The sequence below is a fragment of the Pogoniulus pusillus genome, chromosome 1 (assembly GCF_015220805.1).
Source record: "Pogoniulus pusillus isolate bPogPus1 chromosome 1, bPogPus1.pri, whole genome shotgun sequence".
In the NCBI taxonomy this organism is placed as follows: domain Eukaryota; kingdom Metazoa; phylum Chordata; class Aves; order Piciformes; family Lybiidae; genus Pogoniulus; species Pogoniulus pusillus.
The window spans coordinates 6,490,788-6,509,637 of record NC_087264.1 but is presented as its reverse complement, the minus strand read 5'-3'; the positions used below and the strand labels follow the sequence as shown (position 1 = coordinate 6,509,637).

The 18,850-nt window shown below is 41.7% G+C and overlaps 1 protein-coding gene across 3 annotated transcripts in view; it reads left to right on the top strand.

The window, feature by feature from the left end:
• Positions 1–18,850, top strand: part of PPP2R5E (protein phosphatase 2 regulatory subunit B'epsilon) — an 88,998-nt gene that overhangs the window by 31,717 nt on the left and 38,431 nt on the right. For all 3 annotated transcript variants that reach the window (XM_064156745.1, XM_064156660.1, XM_064156580.1), the window contains exon 3: positions 18,654–18,850. In XM_064156745.1, coding sequence (XP_064012815.1) covers positions 18,654–18,850 — 197 coding nt within the window. The remainder of the gene's footprint in view (positions 1–18,653) is intronic.

The window sequence follows — 18,850 nt, the reverse complement described above, 5'->3', positions numbered from 1 at the left end:
GGCAAGCTTCAGAAGGGAGTATTGCAGCTATGATTGTGAGAAACTCCATGGACAGGCACAGGTAGGAACAGCCTAGAGAAACATCAAGATTCAGTACTAAAGTGGGCCTTCAAACTGAAATGCCTCTGCTGCTGAAGGAATGCTTGAACTAAGTTCTTCTTTCCCTTCTGACAAGGGAGATAATGCTGGCATTGATATTAAAATGAAACAGGCTCTAACATCACTGGAAATGACAGGAATCAGAGGAGTGGGTGTAAAGATTGCTGGATTGTTAGGTCTTATGTTAAAGACTGATGCTTTAATGCCTTTGCCAGAGGAAGAACTAAGGCACACAGAAGTGCTGCTTCAGTAGCCTTGCTTGAACATGACTAGTTGACTGCTGTTGGAGTCTGAGTGTGAATAATTAAGTAGTATTCCAGGTACATTGAGAGGAACTTGAAGGCATGAGATCGCATTTTGCATTCTAGTCTTCACAGTTACAGCTTCATCCTGTGACAACAAATTCTTTGGTCCTTCTCTGTCATTTGTGAGGATACAGAAGTAACTGGATTAGTTTTGTTTCAGACTCTTTTGTTCTTCACTAACCTATGTTGACTGCAGGTTAGCTATTGGTTTGGTAAAGGGCCATCTGTATAGGCGCCTGCCGATAAAGCCTGAATATAAAGAGAATGTAGAATGCTATTGCCTGCCTTTTCTTGATAAACTTCAGTTCCCTGCAGGTAATTACTTAAAATACTCACCTTTAATGTAAATGACATGTTTTACTTGTCATTTAATAATGCATTAGTTTGATATTCATGGGAAAAAAACCCACCAAAACCAAACCAAGAAAAGGATGCATCTGAAGTGCTATTCTTAAATACACAAGGGGTGTGCAAGTTGAGTTCTTATCAGTGATCTAGTAGTGAGCCTGCTACTTTCTAAAACTTACAGGCAGGCCGCTGAACTACACATACTTTCTTGATCAGTTACCTGTACTTGCAAAGACTATAAAAATGCCTTTTAAAAGTTCTGTGAATTCCCCAACAGCGTATTTGCATCGTCTCACAAAGAGGGGCTTTCAGACATACATATGCTTGTGCTAAACTGCAAAACACACACTTCTCTTGTTGAGGTTTTTCTTCATAAAGTTTTAGTGGAATACATAACAGATGAGCTTGCTCCTTTTTTTTTGATTAGTAAGAAATGAGCTTTCTGCCACTTGGAGCAAAGGTGTAATTGCAATTCTAATGAACCAACATAATACTCCCATTGACATGGGTTAGCCAGGGTGTCAACTGAAGATGAAGTTTGCAACCACAGAACAGCTGAGGATAAAATAGTGTTGATAAACTAATTTCAGTTTGTCATCTTCAGTAGGGAAGCACCTCAACTGATGAGTAGTTTGGAAGAGGTAGAGTAGCAGTTGATGATGAAATAATATTATTTGGTAACCACAGAGGAAAGGTTTTAATTATAATTAATGTCTAAACTGTTATGTCTGGTTAATATTTGTAACAGTCTAATAAAGTTTTGCAAAGTGACTTGATATAGAAGGGAGTGCCACTTTTACAGTAGTTGCATGACATAACCTTTGTGGGTTTCAGCTTTGCTGAACTTGATAATGAATCTTAAGACCTTAATACAAAACTCTTCACTGTGTTACCTTTGAATCATTACAAATAATGTAGACTGGTTATGGCATTGCAGAGAGGTTAAATAATCTCTCTTACAATTCACTTCAGGTGCCAAAGCGCAGCGATAATCAGATAGATCTGTCCATGTAGTAGCAGAATGCATTTCTGAGGTCAAGAACATCTCTATGGTTAATTAACATGCATGAAGGTAAATAGATTCTGCTAAAAGAATACTGCCTGCCTTGTTATTATTTTTTAATTCATCATTTGTGGAAGAGTTCAGAGGTGAAGATAATATGAAAAAACATTCACACACATTATGATCATGCAAGGCTATGAAAAGGGTTGTTCTTTAGACTGTAAAAAAGTCAGAAATGAGATCTCTAGAATCTTGTGTTGTAGAGATGAAATGTCTACCCATTTAAGATTTCAGCAGCAAAAAAAGGTTGCTGATTAAAAGAGAAAAGTGGCCTAGTGCTTGATCTCAGTCAGATCTCCAAGTTTTAACAAAAATGCCCACTTTAGATAGAACAGTGAACATGCTGTGGTGGAGGAGATCTTACTTTTTAAAAGGATAGATGGTATTTCTACATAGACACACATCATGACAAAGGACAAAATATCCAGCATGACACAAAACAACTTCACAGGTTATAATGGAGTATAATGGCAGCCAGTCACTAGTGGTGTTGCCCAAGGATCAGTGCTGGGCCCAGTCTTGTTCAGCATCTTTATTGATGATCGGGACAAGGGGATTGAGTCCAGCATCAGTAAGTTTGCAGATGACACCAAGCTAGGAGCAGGTGTGGAGCTGTTGGAGAGCCCTGCAGAGGGACCTAGACAGGCTGGTTGGATGGGCAGAGGCCAATGGGATGAGATTTAATAAGGCCAAGGGCAAGACACTTTGGCCACAACAACCCTAAGCAGTGCTAAAGGCTGGAGACAGAGTGGCTGGAGAGCAACCAGGCAGAAAGGGATCTGAGGGTGCTGGTAGATGAAGGCATCAGTTGAAGATGAGGCATCAGTGTGCCCACGTGGACAAGAGAGCCAATGGCTTCCTGGCCTGCATCAGGAACAGTGTGGCCAGTAGGACGAGGGAGATTATTTCACCCCTATACTCAGCATTAGGTCAGGCCACACCTTGAGTCCTGTGTCCAGTTCTGAGCTCCTCAATTCAAGAGGGATGTTGAGATACTGGAACGTGTCGAGAGAAATGTGACAAAGCTGGTGAGGGGCTTGGAACACAAAACCTTGTGTGGAGAGGCTGAGGGAGCTGGGGGTGTTTAGCCTGGAGAAGAAGAGGCTCAGGGCTGACCTCATTGCTGTCTACAACTTCCTGGAAGGAGATTGGTCTCTTCTGCCAGACAACCAGCAATAGAATGAGGGGATGCAGTGTCAAGTTGTGGTGGGAAGGTCTAGGCTGAATTAGGAGGAAGTTGTTGTCCGAGAGAGTGATTGGCATTGGAATGGGCTGCCCAGGGAGGTGGTGGAGTCACTGTCCCTGGAGGTGTTGAAGCAAAGCCTGGATGAGGCACTTAGTGCCATGGACTAGTTGACTGAGTAGGGCTGGGTGGTAAGTTGGAGTGGATAATCTTGGAGGTCTCTTCCAACCTGGTTGATTCTATGACTCTGTTATATAAGTGTCATGTTTTATTCCTTTACTGGCAAATTGCTCAGATCTTGAGTAATTTGAAGATCAGGTTGCTGTAGAAATATTCGAGACTATTTCTGAGCACCAGGGAATGCGGGAGAGCTGCACAGTAATATCAGAAGCAAAATAAAATGAAGTAGGTTTATTTATGTCATTTGGGTAGATCTGCTGGGCTTGACAATATGAGGAAGGGTGTTCTCTTAACTAACAGCTTGACTAACTGAGTTACTGTCATGAGGTATTGAATGACACAGTCTGAGCCTTACAGATGGCCATGTCTCAGGGCAGCTGTTTAAGCATCAGAAGCACTTGCATAAGGAAAATATCTTGAAGGGGCAAATGATGTGGTAACATCCTTTCTTAAGAAATAAGCTTTCTGGAATGATGCTGGATGCAAAGTCCTCATCTAGCATCTTTTGAGATGTTCTAATTTATAAATTGGCCAGATGTTATCCCAATGTGTGAATCAAGATATACCTTCAGATGTTTCTGTGTTTCCTCATGTCTCTGCTGGGATGCAAGCAGAATTTATGTTCTTGTGCTGAGGAGGGAAAACACAGTTGAGTAATGAATGCTGTGGCTGGTATTCCTGAGGGACATGCTGCTGCAGATGCATCTCTCTCTGCAGCTTGGCTTGTTTTTGGCATAACATTGAATACAACTTGAAGTGTTGATTATCATCTCAAAGGATCTCGGTGGGCTGTAACTTTTGTTTAGAAGGCTAAATGAATAAGGAAGGACAAACGTAATAATTTTATTCTTCTGTCATGCTGGAGCTTCTGCAGTAAAGAGAAAATGTTGTGCGAGAAGTTGAGCTTTCAAGGGATCTGTTTTGGGACATTAGAATAAACTCTCAGCTTATTTCCGTGTCTTCCATCATAGCTTTGAGCTATGTTTATTAAATCTTGTCTTTCTTACACAAACACAGCATCTTACACTTGCTGAGTCCCATACAATTCTTTTGCTATTACACACATTTTTCCCACTGTGGAGAGAATGAGAGAGCAAACACATCATGGACAGTTGAATTGCATAGGGCTCTACTGGAAAATGTTGAGAGACTATTAGGGTAAATTAGTGTAGAGTATGTTCTTGACTAAATTTCTGTTACCAAGTGAGAGGAGAATGGAAGTTATGTTTACAGAGTTCAGTTAAACTCTTCTAAATATATAAATAGGGTTATAGAAATCTGTATTTTATGTATGTGTCTTTTACTGAAGTTAATAAATGTAAATATTTTTAAGTATAAGCCTGAGCTCTTAGCCAGTGAGTTGTGTTTGTAGAGTAACTCTCATTTAATTGCTTCTTTCACTGGAGAATGGAGTGCTCCCATGACTTCTGAGATAAATTAGCGGGTCAGTATCAAACAGAAAATAATCCTGGCACTTATTCTCAGCCCATTTGGATGACAGTTATGGTTTGGGTTTCCTGCATTCTTAGACACTTGCAAATAAAATGAACCAAGTGTTTCTGAATACCTTTCACAGAGCAACTCTGTAGTTTGATCAAAATGAGTATTGCTTATTTTTATTTCAACAAATGGCAGTTTCAGAGCACTTAAACAGTGAGGTACAATTTTTTTGCACTCTTACACGAAGCATGCACAGGTACATAATTTTATCATGATTTCCTTATGTGCTTAATGCACCAAAAAATTAAATTCATTGCAAATCCCCAACTGCCTTGTGACCACAGCTGGAATGGAAGATAAGTGTAAGATTGCTGTGACATGTTTGTTTCCTTATATTTAATAGTCATTATAGAGCAAAAGCTTCTCATGGCTTGGAGAAAAAAAAAAGGTGATCTGTTAAGACTCTTAGCAAGAGGAAGACAATAATCCTCTTAAAGATTCTTCTGTCTTAGGTCAGCAGGCCATTGTGGGTATTTTGCAAAGGTGTTTCCTAGTAGCCTGGAACTTGTAAAAGCTTTTCTGGGTCTTAGATTCCAACCCCCCCCCCCCTTCAAGGAACTTTGAAACCATGATATGTTCATGATAAATTGCTAGTCTTGCTATTTTCTGATCATTTGTTATTAATTTACTATAAAAAAAATTGCACACAATGTAGCAAGATGAAGTTGAAGCTGCAGTGTAATTCATCTTTCTCTCTGAAATTAAGAGAAATTAAATAGAAGATAAAAGTGATCCCAGCATAGCATGACAAAGTTGAAATAATGAGCTGAGACTTGTGTCTCTGTTGGTATCTGGAATTTCAGTGCTCTGCTAGGAACTTAGGAATGGGTGAAGGTTGGCAGAGTCCTAGAGACTAGCTAAGCAATTAACACATGGAAAATAGTCTGAAAGGGTGATTTTAAAGGTGAGGAAGACTGCAGTAGGGTGATCTAGTGGAGGACTAAGTTACTATAGAATCATAGGCTCAAACACATTGGAAGAGACCTCCAAGGTCATCCAGTCCAAACTATCGCCCAGTCCCATCCAGTCATCTAGACCATGGCACGAAGTGCCTCATCCAGACTTTTCTTGAACACCTCCAGGGATCTGTAATCTGAAAAGTCACTTGGAAAATGAGATGACTTTCCCCAGTTTTCAACACTGGTTGGGCCAAAACTTGAGTCCTGTGTCCAGTTCTGGGCTCCTCACTTCAAGAGAGATGTTGAGATATTAGAATGTGTCCAGAGAAGGGCAACGAAACTGATGAGAGGCCTGGAACACAGTCCTGTGAGCAGAGGCTGAGGGAGCTGGGGGTGTGCAGCCTGGAGAAGAGGAGGCTCAGGGGTGACCTCATTGCTGTCTACAACTACCTGAAAGGAGTTTGTAGCCAGGTGGGGTTGGTCTCTTCTGCCAGGCAAGCAGCAACAGAACAAGGGGACACAGTCTCAAGTTCTGCTGGGGGGAGTTCTAGGCTGGATGTTAGGAGGAAGCTGTTGTCAGAGAGAGTGATTGGCATTGGAATGGGCTGCCCAGGGAGGTGGTGGAGTCGCCATCCCTGGAGATGTTGAAGAAAAGACTGGCTGAGGCACTTAGTGCCATGGTGTGGTTGATTGGACAAGGCTGGGTGCTAGGTTGGACTGGATGATCTTGGAGGTCTCTTCCAACCTAGTTGATTCTATGATTCTCTGAAATGGTGTTCATCTCTCTGGTCTTTGTTGTATGTTTTAGGATAGGGGAGCTGAGCAACTCAGTAAGTTCCATTTATTTTGGATTTGCATTTGCTCTACTTGCAGCTTTTGCTATTCAAATATCTAAAGAAAGATCTGAGTTTAATTCTGATATACTGCTCCAGAGATGTTTATGGTTGTGAATATTTTGATTGTTAACCTAAGAATGTTTTAACGCTGCTCTGGGAGCTCTAACCCTCTACCAGGTTTTAGTGTTGTCATGGTGTTGGGGTGGTTTTCTTACACACCTAGCTAAATTATCAGGTCACTAGCTAAAAAAAACCCACCCCAAAACCTCAAAAAACAAAACAACCTGCCTATAAATGTACAAGATAAACATTTTTTGGATTTTTTTTCTTCTTTTTAAAAAAAAAATATTTAAAAAAAGAAGCTTATAATCCACTCCCTCCTTTTGTAAACTCTTACCTTTGGAGAAGACTCTGAAAAGAAACAATTAGTCAAAAGGTATGTGCCAAAAGTATCCTGCTTGCTCAGTTTAGTATTACCAAGTAGCAGGGCAGACATAGGCAGCAGCTCTCTGGTGACTGTACAGCAAACTGAGTCTCTTCTGAAGTAGAGTTAACTTGTACTTTGAAAGCACAATTCACTCATAATCTACTTAAAACAACTAGCATAAACCTTCTGAGCCAGTATAGAAAAAACTTGAGTCAGTCCAGGTAAATTTGCCACAATAATTCTCACTGTTTCAGTAAAAGTATTTTTGTCTTATTCAGAGAATTTGTGCCATGTATTCAGTTTAGGAAATCAAAATAACATTTATGTGTATTTTTGACAGATTTTTTTTCTTCTTTTTAAAAGAAGATAAAAATTGGTAACCATTATTTATGAAATGCTAGTAAAAAGAGGGTGTGAGAAGAAAGCAGCTTAGAAAACCTGTGATATAAAATAAGTTCATTTGATGTCTATGCCTACTTACCGTAAATAACATGTGACCCTGTAAACATGATGGGGTATGTTAAAGATGTCAGGCACCTCCAGATAATCATGGAGACAACCAGGTTGGAAGAGACCTCCAAGATCATCCAGTCCAACCTAGCACCTAGCCCTAGCCAGTCAACTAGACCATGGCACTAAGTGCCTCAGCCAATCTTTTCTTCAACACCTTCAGGGAGGGCGACTCCACCACCTCCCTGGGCCGCCCATTTCAATGCCAATAACTCTCTCTGGCAAGAACTTGCTCCTAACATCCAGCCTAGATCTCCCCCAGCACAACTTGATTCTGTGTCCCCTTGTTCTATTGCTGGTTGCCTGGGAGAAGAGACCAATCCTCACCTGGCTACAGCCTCCCTTCAGGTAGTTGTAGACAGCCATGAGGTCATCCCTGAGCCTCCTCTTCTCCAGGCTGCACACCCCCAGCTCCCTCAGCCTCTCCTCACATGGCTGTGCTCCAGGTCCCTCACCAGCTTTGTCACCCTTCTCTGGGCATGTTCTATCATATCCTGAATTGGGAAGCTCAGAACTGGACACAGTAAATGCAACTGCTTAGTCAAATTGAGCACCTAACTGTTGACTCCGCATGCTTGTTTCGCTTAAACGCTCTGAGCTCTTCTTCCTTTCCTTTTAAAATACCCTGCTGCTTTTATTGTGTTACCTATTCAGTAACCATTTTTTCCCTCTGTGTGTTTTCTAAGTCTCTATGCATGCTCTACCTCATTCTCTCCCTCTTTTGGTCTTTTAATACCTTTATGTGTTGTTTATGTGCTACCTTTTGGCTTCCCACTCTTTCCCATTCTCCCATGTCTTCTGAATTTTCTTGGTACACTCACCCATTTGCTTTTCTTCCAGCAATTTTTTCTCTAAAATTTGTGTCATTTGAATACTTTTCCATACTTGGCTCTCTTTCTTGACCTGAATATATTTGGGCTTGAATCTGCTAGTAGATGGGTAGGTAAACTTTGAGTAATCCAAGGTAGTCAAACTCCTCCCATTCACTTAAGAGCTAATGAAGAGGGATTGAAAAGCATTGTCCATTTCACTAAGAAAGAAAGTATTACAGTTACTACTAAGTGCTGACTATTAGTACTTATGTGAGGAATGCTATATGCTACCAAATAGCTTCTGAGTCTTTATTTTTGTGGGACCTAGAACGGTGACTGTTGTACCCAAACACCCTGGTAGTCTTGTCTTTTATTATTTGCTCATCAATTCTGACTATGCACTATATATTTCCTTGATTGCATGCTGTTATCTGGGATGTTTAACTGTTCCATAATGGATTCATCATGTTAGGTTAGTGATGAGCAAGAGCACCTAAATTTTAATAAAGCTTGTGGCACCCTGGAAGCTCTCTATTCACTTCAGAGTGACATCTCATTGTTGCTAATTTGTGTTGATAATACAGTGGGTTTCCAGCAAGTTATGGATATAGTAGTGTTTTGTTATGGCTCTTCAGTAGCTTTGACAGTCAAGGTTGTAGTCTTGGTCCACTTCCAAGTTGCCTGTGCTGTGAACATCTTTCAGCATTTGTGCAGTTAGTGGGGTGAAGTGAACAAGTGTTACAGACAGATGAAATGCTGCCTCGAGGAATCTTTGTTGAAACCTTGACTGCCGTGGCTCTGCCTTGAGCTGTATGGGTGGATGTGTGTGTGTGTTTTAAGAGGTATCTCCTGATGTTTATAATGCTACTCTATATGCACTCAAGGCACTTAAATCATAGATCTACACTGCTTTCATGCTACTTGTGCAAGTAAATGATGTTTGTTGAAAACCTCAGTGAAATGATTGAGGAGCCTTGGCAAGCAATAGAGGGATTTGCAGTATCTAAGATCCCTGCAAAACTGCTCAGGAGACTCCCACTCGAGAACTCATTCAGTTTGATCAAGGAGAAATTTTTGGTTGGGGAAATAATTCTTAGTTTTGTGGATGATTATCTGAAGAGATACTGATTGTTGGGAAAAGCAGTGGAGTATGTCTTGTGTTAAATTTCCAGTTGTGCCTTTTGAATGTGCTGCAAACAGTATCATGTTACTGTACTTTTCTTTTTGTGTGGCTTCACTCATGAAAGTCAGCTTGAGTTTGTCCCACTGTATTTATTGCTGTGTGAATGATGTTGGTATTGATTAGACTGTATATTTGAAACACAATGCTTAACTGCTGCCCTGCCTGTATAATTACCAAGTATAGAGAACAAGTTGGGAAAACAGCTTAGAAAAAGGCACTTATTATAAATGAATGATTACTGACTTCACAAAACATTTGTAACATTGACATCCAGTCAGGAAAATTAAATGAATGCAATCAGGATAGCAATTGCTTTTCTCAAGAAGTGTGTGCAAGAAAGAGAGGGCAAAATTTGTAGTTCTTGGCATCTAAGGACCAATGTTCTTCTGTGAAAAAAATGGCTTGTAGAAATGTGATCACATGTACTGGGGTATGTGTGTAACAGGACTTTGTGTTAGCAAAAGCTTTGAACTGGGTGTTGTTAGGCCTTCTCTTGAAAGTAACTTCTCAAAGAATATCTAAAGGCTTTCAAGTTAAAATTTACCAGGTTAACATGCAAAATATCTTTATGATAACCCAAGGTGGATAGATATAGACATAAAGAGATTTGCTTACTTTGTGCAGAATAGATCCTTGCTTCAGGAGTGGTTGATTTAAGTTGGTTAAGCAGGAGTGGTTGGTTTGATTTAGTCTCAAGGAGATCTTTACATAACTAGAAAAATAATAGTCCTGTGCTTATTTAATATTTTGAAGATAAAGAAATTGAAGAAATATTGGGGAATTATTTTACCGTTGAGTTGGTAGGGTGAGAATACAGGAAACAATCTCAATGAGTGGAGAATAGTGAATACAGAGTTCTCAGATGTTGGGAAATTACAAGGAAGCTCTTAAATTTCATGTTAGAAAGATATTAGTCTCTTTATTGACCATTCTGGGTGTACTTTGGTTTTGAGTACATGTTTTTATTTTTCATGCTTAATGAAATGACAGTACTACTAGTTCTATAAAAATGCTAGTTCTATACATGTCATCTTCAAGCTAGTTAATTACAGTAGTGTACATACTGGAAGAAGCAGTTACTCTGAGGGCATTTTGACTTCAACTATTAATAAGTGTTCTGATAGCACATATGTGGGTGTAGGGTAAAGAATAGAATCATAGAGTTGTTTTGGTTGGAAAAGACCTCTTAAGATCATTGAGTCCAACTATCAGCCTAACACCGCTATGACCATTAAACTGTGTCCTGAAGTTCCATGTCTACAATGTGAGCACAGTGTAGTTTTGTTTAGTATCACACAGTATCACAGTATCACCAAGGTTGGAAGAGACCTCACAGATCATCAAGTCCAACCCTTTACCACAGTGCCCAAGGCTAGTGTTTCTGTGTCTGCTGTCTCATGGATGTTAGGAGGAAGTTTTTGAGAGAGTGATTTGCCATTGGAATGGGCTGCCCAGGGAGGTGGTGGAGTTGCCATCCCTGGAGGTGTTGAAGAAAAGCCTGGATGAGGCACTTGATGCCATGGTCTAGTTGACTGAATAGGGCTGGGTGCTAGGTTGGACTGGATGATCTTGGAGGTCTCTTCCAACCTAGATGATTCCATCCTTCTATGATTCTATGTAATCCATATATATATATATGGGTTTTTTTCCCCTCTTCCCTAATTCTGTGTCCCATACTGTGTTGTTTGTAATCCTGTGACTTTTCCTTACAATTGCTGTGCTGGTTTAAGCAGCAAAATCCCTGCCCTCATCTTCATTTCCTGGTATTATATACCCTTCAGTTAAAAACTACAGGATAAAGTGGATCAGGCAACTGAACAGGTGTTCAGTATCTCACCCTTCTTGGCTTTTCACTGAGAGGAGAATCGGAGCTCATCTCTAGATGCAGTTTTGCTGTTCTGATGCATTGAAAAGACTGGATGAGGCACTTAGTGCCATGGTCTAGTTGACTGGCTAGGGCTGGGTGATAGATTGGACTGGATGATCTTGGAGGTCTCTTCCAACCTGGTTGATTCTATGATAGTTTTTGTTTTCTTACTGATGCAAGCTCAGTTACTTGTAAATGACTTCTGTTAAAATGTGAATGCAGTGGAACCATTAATTTTTAAAAATCTGTGTTAGAGACTTGCAGTAAAAGTGCACTTCCAGATCATTATGTCTTTGATATCAAAGGATGCAGGAGGCAGAGATTGCAGAGATGACTGATAAGGATTGGCTGGTTAGACTAGGATTATTCTGGAAGAAAGGTTGTGTGATGGTTTGGGTGTTCGCTATCCCCCACACTTTAGAAATCACCCAGACTAGACTCAGCCAGCTCTGGAAATATGAATGAAGCTTATATTTACAGCTAGCACAATATACAAGCAGATACTTACAGTATATAGAGTTATAGACAGAAATAGACAAGGTAAAAGGCAATACAGAAACACAACAGCCCTCCCAGAAACCTGAGTCCCCAGGAGGGGCTCTCAGCCACCCCTGCACCTTCCCCCTACCCCTCTCAACCTTACCCCAGTCCCAAAGAAGAATGGAGGTTTGACCAGGGGGGTTAGGAAGCAAAGTGGATTAGTCCCAAAGATGGAGGGTGAGGTTAGAGAGATGCAGCTCAACGAGCAGCCCAAGCGAGAGTGATGCCGAGTGTCTTATCTATGTTTTGACTTATGTTTTTATACATCTCAGTAAGACTATGAGCCAAGTAGACCTCACCATTGTTTTCTTTCCACAGCCTGTAATCTAGTTCTTCTCACCAAAACATTCTAGCCTGCTTCAAACTAGCACAGGTTGTTAAGGGAGAAAGTGAATTGCCTTGGCCATGTTAGAATTAGTATTTCAGCCTTTACAGTAACAATTACTGGTCTGTGCCTGAAATAAAATGACAGTACCTTCTGTCAACATTTCTGATAACTTTATAGAACACTTAACCAAGACAAAAACCAGGGCTTTTAACAAAATTATTGCTCAGATGTGTTAGTACCTACATTCATTCAGCCAATTTCCCTTTGAATCTGTGAATACTCAGTGCATGTCAAAAGCTCTGCTGTTTTAAATGGTTAAGGACAAAACTGACAAGCCTGAAAATTACCTTGTAGCAACGACCTTCTGTAAATGAGGAGAGCTTTCACAATCTGAATGGAAGTTGATATTTCTTTAAATTCTTATTTTAATAGAGGTGTACTGTCCTGTGCATTAAATATAAATCACACATTACTTAATAGAATCATAGAACCCCCATAGCTGGGGTTGTTTAGCCTGGAGAAGAGGAGGCTCAGGGCTTACCTCATTGCTGTCTACAACTACCTGAAGGGAGGCTGTAGCCAGGTGGAGGTTGGTCTCTTCTGCCAGGAAACTAGCAATAGAACAAGGGGACACAGTCTCAAGTTGTGCTGGGGGAGGTATAAGCCAGATCTTAGGAGGAAATTCTTCCCAGAGAAAGTTATTCGCCATTGGAATGGGCTGCCCAGGGAGGTGGTGGAGTCGCTGTCCCTGGAGGTGTTGAAGCAAAGCCTGGCTGAGACACTTAATGCCATGGTCTATTTGACTGGACAGGGCTGGGTTCTAGGTTGGACTGGATGATCTTGGAGGTCTCTTCTAACCTGGTTGATTCTATGATTCTATACTTAACAGTGTCACTTTGATTTTATTTTGTAGATTCTTTAAGTATTCTAGGTATTACACTGATTTATTAGAGCAGTTGCTCAATTTTTAGTTCTCTCAATTGAAAATAGATTGAATGGTAATATTGAGGATTATTAGATTTAGGGACCTAAATATTTGCTTGTGCATTAGCAGAAGGGCAAAATGTTTCATATTCCATTAAAAGTTCTGAGCATCTGTCTGCTGAGAAGGAAATGATTTGCTGTTTTCCACGAACTAACTATGAACAACTGTAATGAACTACATGTTTCATTACAAGTCATGGCATTAAATGATTGAGCTCTCCTGTGGAGCTCACTACGCAAATAGCTCAAGTACCAGTGCCTTCCCTACTCCCAACTAGGAGGGTGAGGGTGGCTGAGGAAGTCCATTAGCAACATTTTGGTAAGGTTTGTATAGCTTGAAAGAGATGTTAAAAGATTAAAGAAAACACACAAAACCTCCCAACCCCAAAACCACACTCCCCCGCACCCCCAAATCCACCCCTACAAAGTGCAGACCTCATACCAATTAATAGCGTAGTGTCTCTGGAAGGCTGCAGTATGGATTTTGTTGACTTCTACTGCCCTTTGCTTATGTTGTGTGTATTACAACCCTCTAAAATTTACTCCCCTAAGATTTTTTGTTTCCAAGTATTAAACCCCTAGGCATTAAGTGTTACCTTGTTCCCAAGGTACCCCAAAGAACAAGTAGAAATATTGTATCATATTTATGTAGTGTGAGTTAGAACTTGCTTAATGAAGAAAAGCAGGTATGACCAGAACACTCAAGTGTGGGGATTTTATTTTATAGAGATTTGGAGGTTTTTTTGGTTTTGTGTGGTTGGTTTTTTTTAATTGGATTGTTTGTTAATTGTTTTTAGTTTGCTTCTGAAGTTCATGTGAGTTAATACTGGCATGAAATTTGTGCAGTGTTCTAGAGTGGTTTTTTCAGCTCATGTTTTTGTTTGACTAGGATATCCTTGTCAGGCAATGAAAATGTGTGCAGGGCATGTAGAGCAATGTAACCAAAGCCCAATTATGTTAATTTAACATCATAGCTTTTACTGACCTGTGGGATTTTGGGTAGCATAAGTATGTGTTGGATTTACCTTAGCTGGGTGCCAGGTGCTCTCCAATGCCTCTCTTACCATTCCTTCAACTGGACCACGGAGAGAAAAGGGATTGTGTTCAGGTTATCACAGGTTGTTTCTGCTGCTCTTTTCTCGTCGCGAGGAAGACTCCTCATGCTCTACCCCTGCTTCAGCATGGGGTCTCTCCCATAGGAGAGAGTCTTCCACGAACTCCAACTTGAGTCCTTCACACAGGCTGAAGTTCTTCATGAACTGCCCCAACATGGGTCCCTTCCATGGGGTTCAGTCTTTCAGGAACAGGCTGTTCCAACATGGGTCCCTTCCATGGGGTTCAGTCTTTCAGGAACAGGCTGTTCCAACATGGGTCCCTTCCATGGAGTTCAGTCTTTCAGGAACAGACTGCTCCATTGTGGGTACCTCATGGTACCATGCGGGAGTCATGAGTCCTGCCACAGTCTCTCCAGCATGGGCTTCTCTCTCCATGGCTCCACAGGTTCTTCTAGGAGCCTGCTCTAGCACAGGCTATCCATGAGATCACAGCCTCCTTTGGGCATCCACCAGTTCTGGTGTGGGGTCCTCCACAAACTGCAGGTAGGTGTTTGCTCAAGGATTTAACCTCCATGGGCTGCAGAGGAATGGGTAGCCTGCCTCACAGTGTTCTTCACCCCAGGTGGCAAGCAAACCTCTGCTCTGACACCTGGAGCACCTCCTCCTCTTCTTCACTGCCCTTGGTGTCTGCATAGCTGTTTCTTGTGTATTCTCGCCCCTCATCTTTGGCTGCAGTTGCCATCGTGCAGTTTTTATTGCCCTTCTTAAATACATTACCTCAGATGTATTACCACTGTCATTAATGGGCTTGGACTTCACTTTGGCCAGCAGCAGATCTGTCTTGGAGCCAGCTGGCATTGGCTCTGTCAGACACAGGTGAAGCTTCTAGTGGCTTCTTAGAGAAGCTATCCCTGTAGCCCCTCCTCCCCATACAAAACTGGTACAGAGTGGAAGTTAGAATTAAACTTAATAGTCCTGAAGAATAACCAGTTAATTGCACTTTTACATATTTTGTTTGTTTGTTTTAAAACTTTTATCTACAGGCTGTCTTTGGGAAGAAATTTTTAATCAATTGTTATCTGCTAGATAATAACAGTGAGTTCGAAGGTAATCAAGCAGCAGTCAGAAGCACTTTGCTTCCCCAGACCCTTTTATCTTCTCTAAGACTGTAACCTTAGAAAGGCTGCCAATAGAAGTGGTCTTTTTTGTCAAGGATGAGGGCTGCTGACTTTCTCTGACTCTGGGCTTATCTTAGGTTTCAGCATGGCCTGCTGTGAGGTATTTGTATGCAAGAGACCTGGCCGGTGGAACTGCTTTAGAATGGCCTGCCTTGGGGACCTGCATTTTTTCCTGAGGGGTTTAGTGTGGGATACTTCTCCTGTATAGCTCTTCTTGTTGGAGCTCTGGAGGACCACATTTCATGCGTCCTCTCTGACGTAGGTTACTATATAGCTGCATTCCCTACCTTGGATTTCCTTTGGACACAGATGTTTCAGAGCTTACCCTTAGAGATTGCTGTATGTTGCCTGCTATGGTCAGTAGAAATTTGCCAAGAGTGGTGGTGAATGGTGCCACATCCAGCTGGCGGCCAGTCACTAGTGGTGTCCCTCAGGGATCAGTGCTGGGCCCCATCCTCTTTAACATCTTCATAGATGATCTGGATGAGGGCATGGGGTCAGTCATCAGCAAGTTTGCAGATGACACTAAGCTGAGGGCAGATGTGACTGAGTTGGAGGGCAGAAGGGCTCTGCAGCAGGACCTTGACCGCCTGGACAGATGGACAGAGTCCAATGGGATGGGGTTCAATAGCTCTAAGTGCAGGGTGCTGCACTTTGGCCACAACAACCCCATGCAGAGATACAGGCTGGGGTAAGAGTGGCTGGAGAGCGGCCAGACAGAGAGGGATCTGGGGGTGCTGATTGATACCCGCCTGAACATGAGCCAGCAGTGTGCCCAGGTGGCCAAGAGAGCCAGTGGCATCCTGGCCTGCATCAGGAATGGTGTGGTCAGCAGGAGCAGGGAGGTCATTCTGCCCCCGTACTCTGCACCGGTTAGACCACACCTTGAGTCCTGTGTTCAGTTCTGGGCCCCCAGTTTAGGAGGGACACTGAGATGCTTGAGCGTGTCCAGAGAAGGGCGACGAGGCTGGGGAGAGGCCTTGAGCACAGCCCTACGAGGAGAGGCTGAGGGAGCTGGGATTGGTTAGCCTGGAGAAGAGGAGGCTCAGGGGTGACCTTATTGCTGTCTACAACTACCTGAGGGGTGGTTGTGGCCAGGGGGAGGTTGCTCTCTTCTCTCAGGTGGCCAGCACCAGAACAAGAGGACACAGCCTCAGGCTGCGCCAGGGGAGATTTAGGCTGGAGGTGAGGAGAAAGTTCTTCACTGAGAGAGTCATTGGACACTGGAATGGGCTGCCTGGGGAGGTGGTGGAGTCGCCGTCCCTGGGGTGGGGGTTGGACGTGGCACTTGGTGCCATGGTCTAGCCTTGGGCTCTGTGGTAAAGGGTTGGACTTGATGATCTGTGAGGTCTCTTCCAACCTTGGTGAAACTGTGTTACTGTGATACTGTGAAGATCTTGGTTGCTCTTTGCAGGATGCACTTGCTAACCTATTGAATCCTTGCATGGCCACAGTAAGTGGAAGAAAGCTGCCTGAACTGCTGTGCTTTGCAATGTCAGGTCAGGAAGCATGTAGCACTTTTATTTATACTGCAATCCATATTTTTTCTCAGTGATTAAGCAGTGCAGACTGAGGTGAGGTGCCTTCAGGTCCTTACATCTCTATCAGTACTTTTTAAAGCTGTGTAGCTCTCTACTGTGACCTCATAGGTCTTTTAAACTTGAAACTAGTAACAGTTGTGTATGCAGTTTTAATTAAACAGGTTCATAGTACTTTTGTACTGGATTACACAACTACGAACAGCTTCCAGTGTTTATGAAATATTCCTTTAGCTTTTGACATACTCTTGCATTTTAGGGTTCCATCTTAGGTTGACTTTTTACTAATATGTCCAGGTTTTAACCAATAAAAAAGGGCAATTTTTTACTATTTTAAGGTTTGTGGTTGAAATCAGTAAATTTTTTCATGTGCATGTTTGTGATGGTTTAGGTGTTACCTGCACACCACAACCCCCCCTCCCCCCCAAGAAAATTACCCAGACTAGGCTCAGCCAAGCTGGAAATGAGAATGAAACTTTGTATTTACAGCTTAGCACAATATCCAAGCAGGTATTTACAATATATACAGCTATAGACAGACATAGACAAGTTAAAAAGGTAATACAGAAACACCACCACCACCCTCCCAGAAACTAGAGTCCCCAGGAGGGGCTCCCAACCACCCTTCCACCTCCTTTCCACCCCTTTACCTTATCCCAGCCTTTGCCTTACATTCAAGGTGAGTTTGGAGAATCGGCCAGGGGGGTTAGGAAGCAGATGGGTTAGTAACACAGCAGGTTAGGGAGAGAAGTGCAGGCACATAAAGCCAGAGAGCAACTCTGTTACCTATTGATTTCTTGTTTTTATACATCCCAGCAAGCCTATGAGTGAAGTAGACATCATCATTGTTTCCTTTTCACAGCCTATAATCTAATTCTTCTAACCAAAATATTCCATCTACCTTCAAACTAGCAGAATGTTATATGATGATTCACTGAATTCTGGGCTTTTAAAAATGAAAAAAGGTTGATCAAAGCAAGTGAAGTGCCCTCTAGTCTGGGGGCACCCTTCATTTTGGCAACTTTCTGCTATTATTACCCTCTTTTATAGGTGTGCATCAGCTAAATCAGTCTTTGTGTGCTCTTGATAGAGTTGGTAAACTAACAAAACACAGGAAGTTGGTGTTCATTTTATTCTTTTATTTAAAAGTCTCTTATCTACTGAGAAGTAAGAAAGAGCAGAATACTAAGGTGCACATTCTGCTTTCTGTGTGAAGATTTTTCTGTTAGTGAATGTTGTGTGTGTTCATAGCACAGTAAAAAATCCTCACTGTGTTCCAGTAAAATTTGTTTTGCTATAGAAAGTGTCAGCATGGGGATAATAATTGAATCTGAACAGCTGTTTGCAGAATTGCAGTCTTGCTGTGTATTCAGATCTATATTCATGTGTATTTGGATAGAGTTACCAATGACAGAGTGTTCTTAGAAATAGAAATTAACCAAATTTGATCTGTTTGACAGTTCTTTCATCGTTCTTTGGAGCGTAAGTTAACGGTGAATGTTAGCCTCCAGTGAAAGGAGTGGTGTATGGCAGAATTGAATGCTGTTGTGTTTGCATTCTCCATTTAAGCCTGGCCTTTTTTTTTGGGAACTTAATTTTCTTAATAGTGGGTAATGATTGAATTACTTCTACCACATGTTGTTCAAGATCTCAATCACACAATATTAATAAAGTTCCTGAGGGGTGTGTGTTAACCTGAGCTCTGTATTACAAAAGTTGTCTGAATGCTGCTTTCCTTTGAAATTGATCTTCAAAAAGAAATCCTGTTTCGTATAATAAGATGCCAGACTCACAAAGATTTCCTTTCTTGTTTCATAGACGTTCCATCTTCAGAGCAGCCTGAACTGTTCCTAAAGAAACTTCAACAGTGCTGTGTCATTTTTGACTTCATGGACACGCTTTCAGACCTTAAAATGAAAGAATACAAGCGCTCCACTCTTAATGAACTGGTGGACTACATTACAATAAGCAGAGGCTGTTTGACAGAGCAGACTTACCCTGAAGTAGTTAGAATG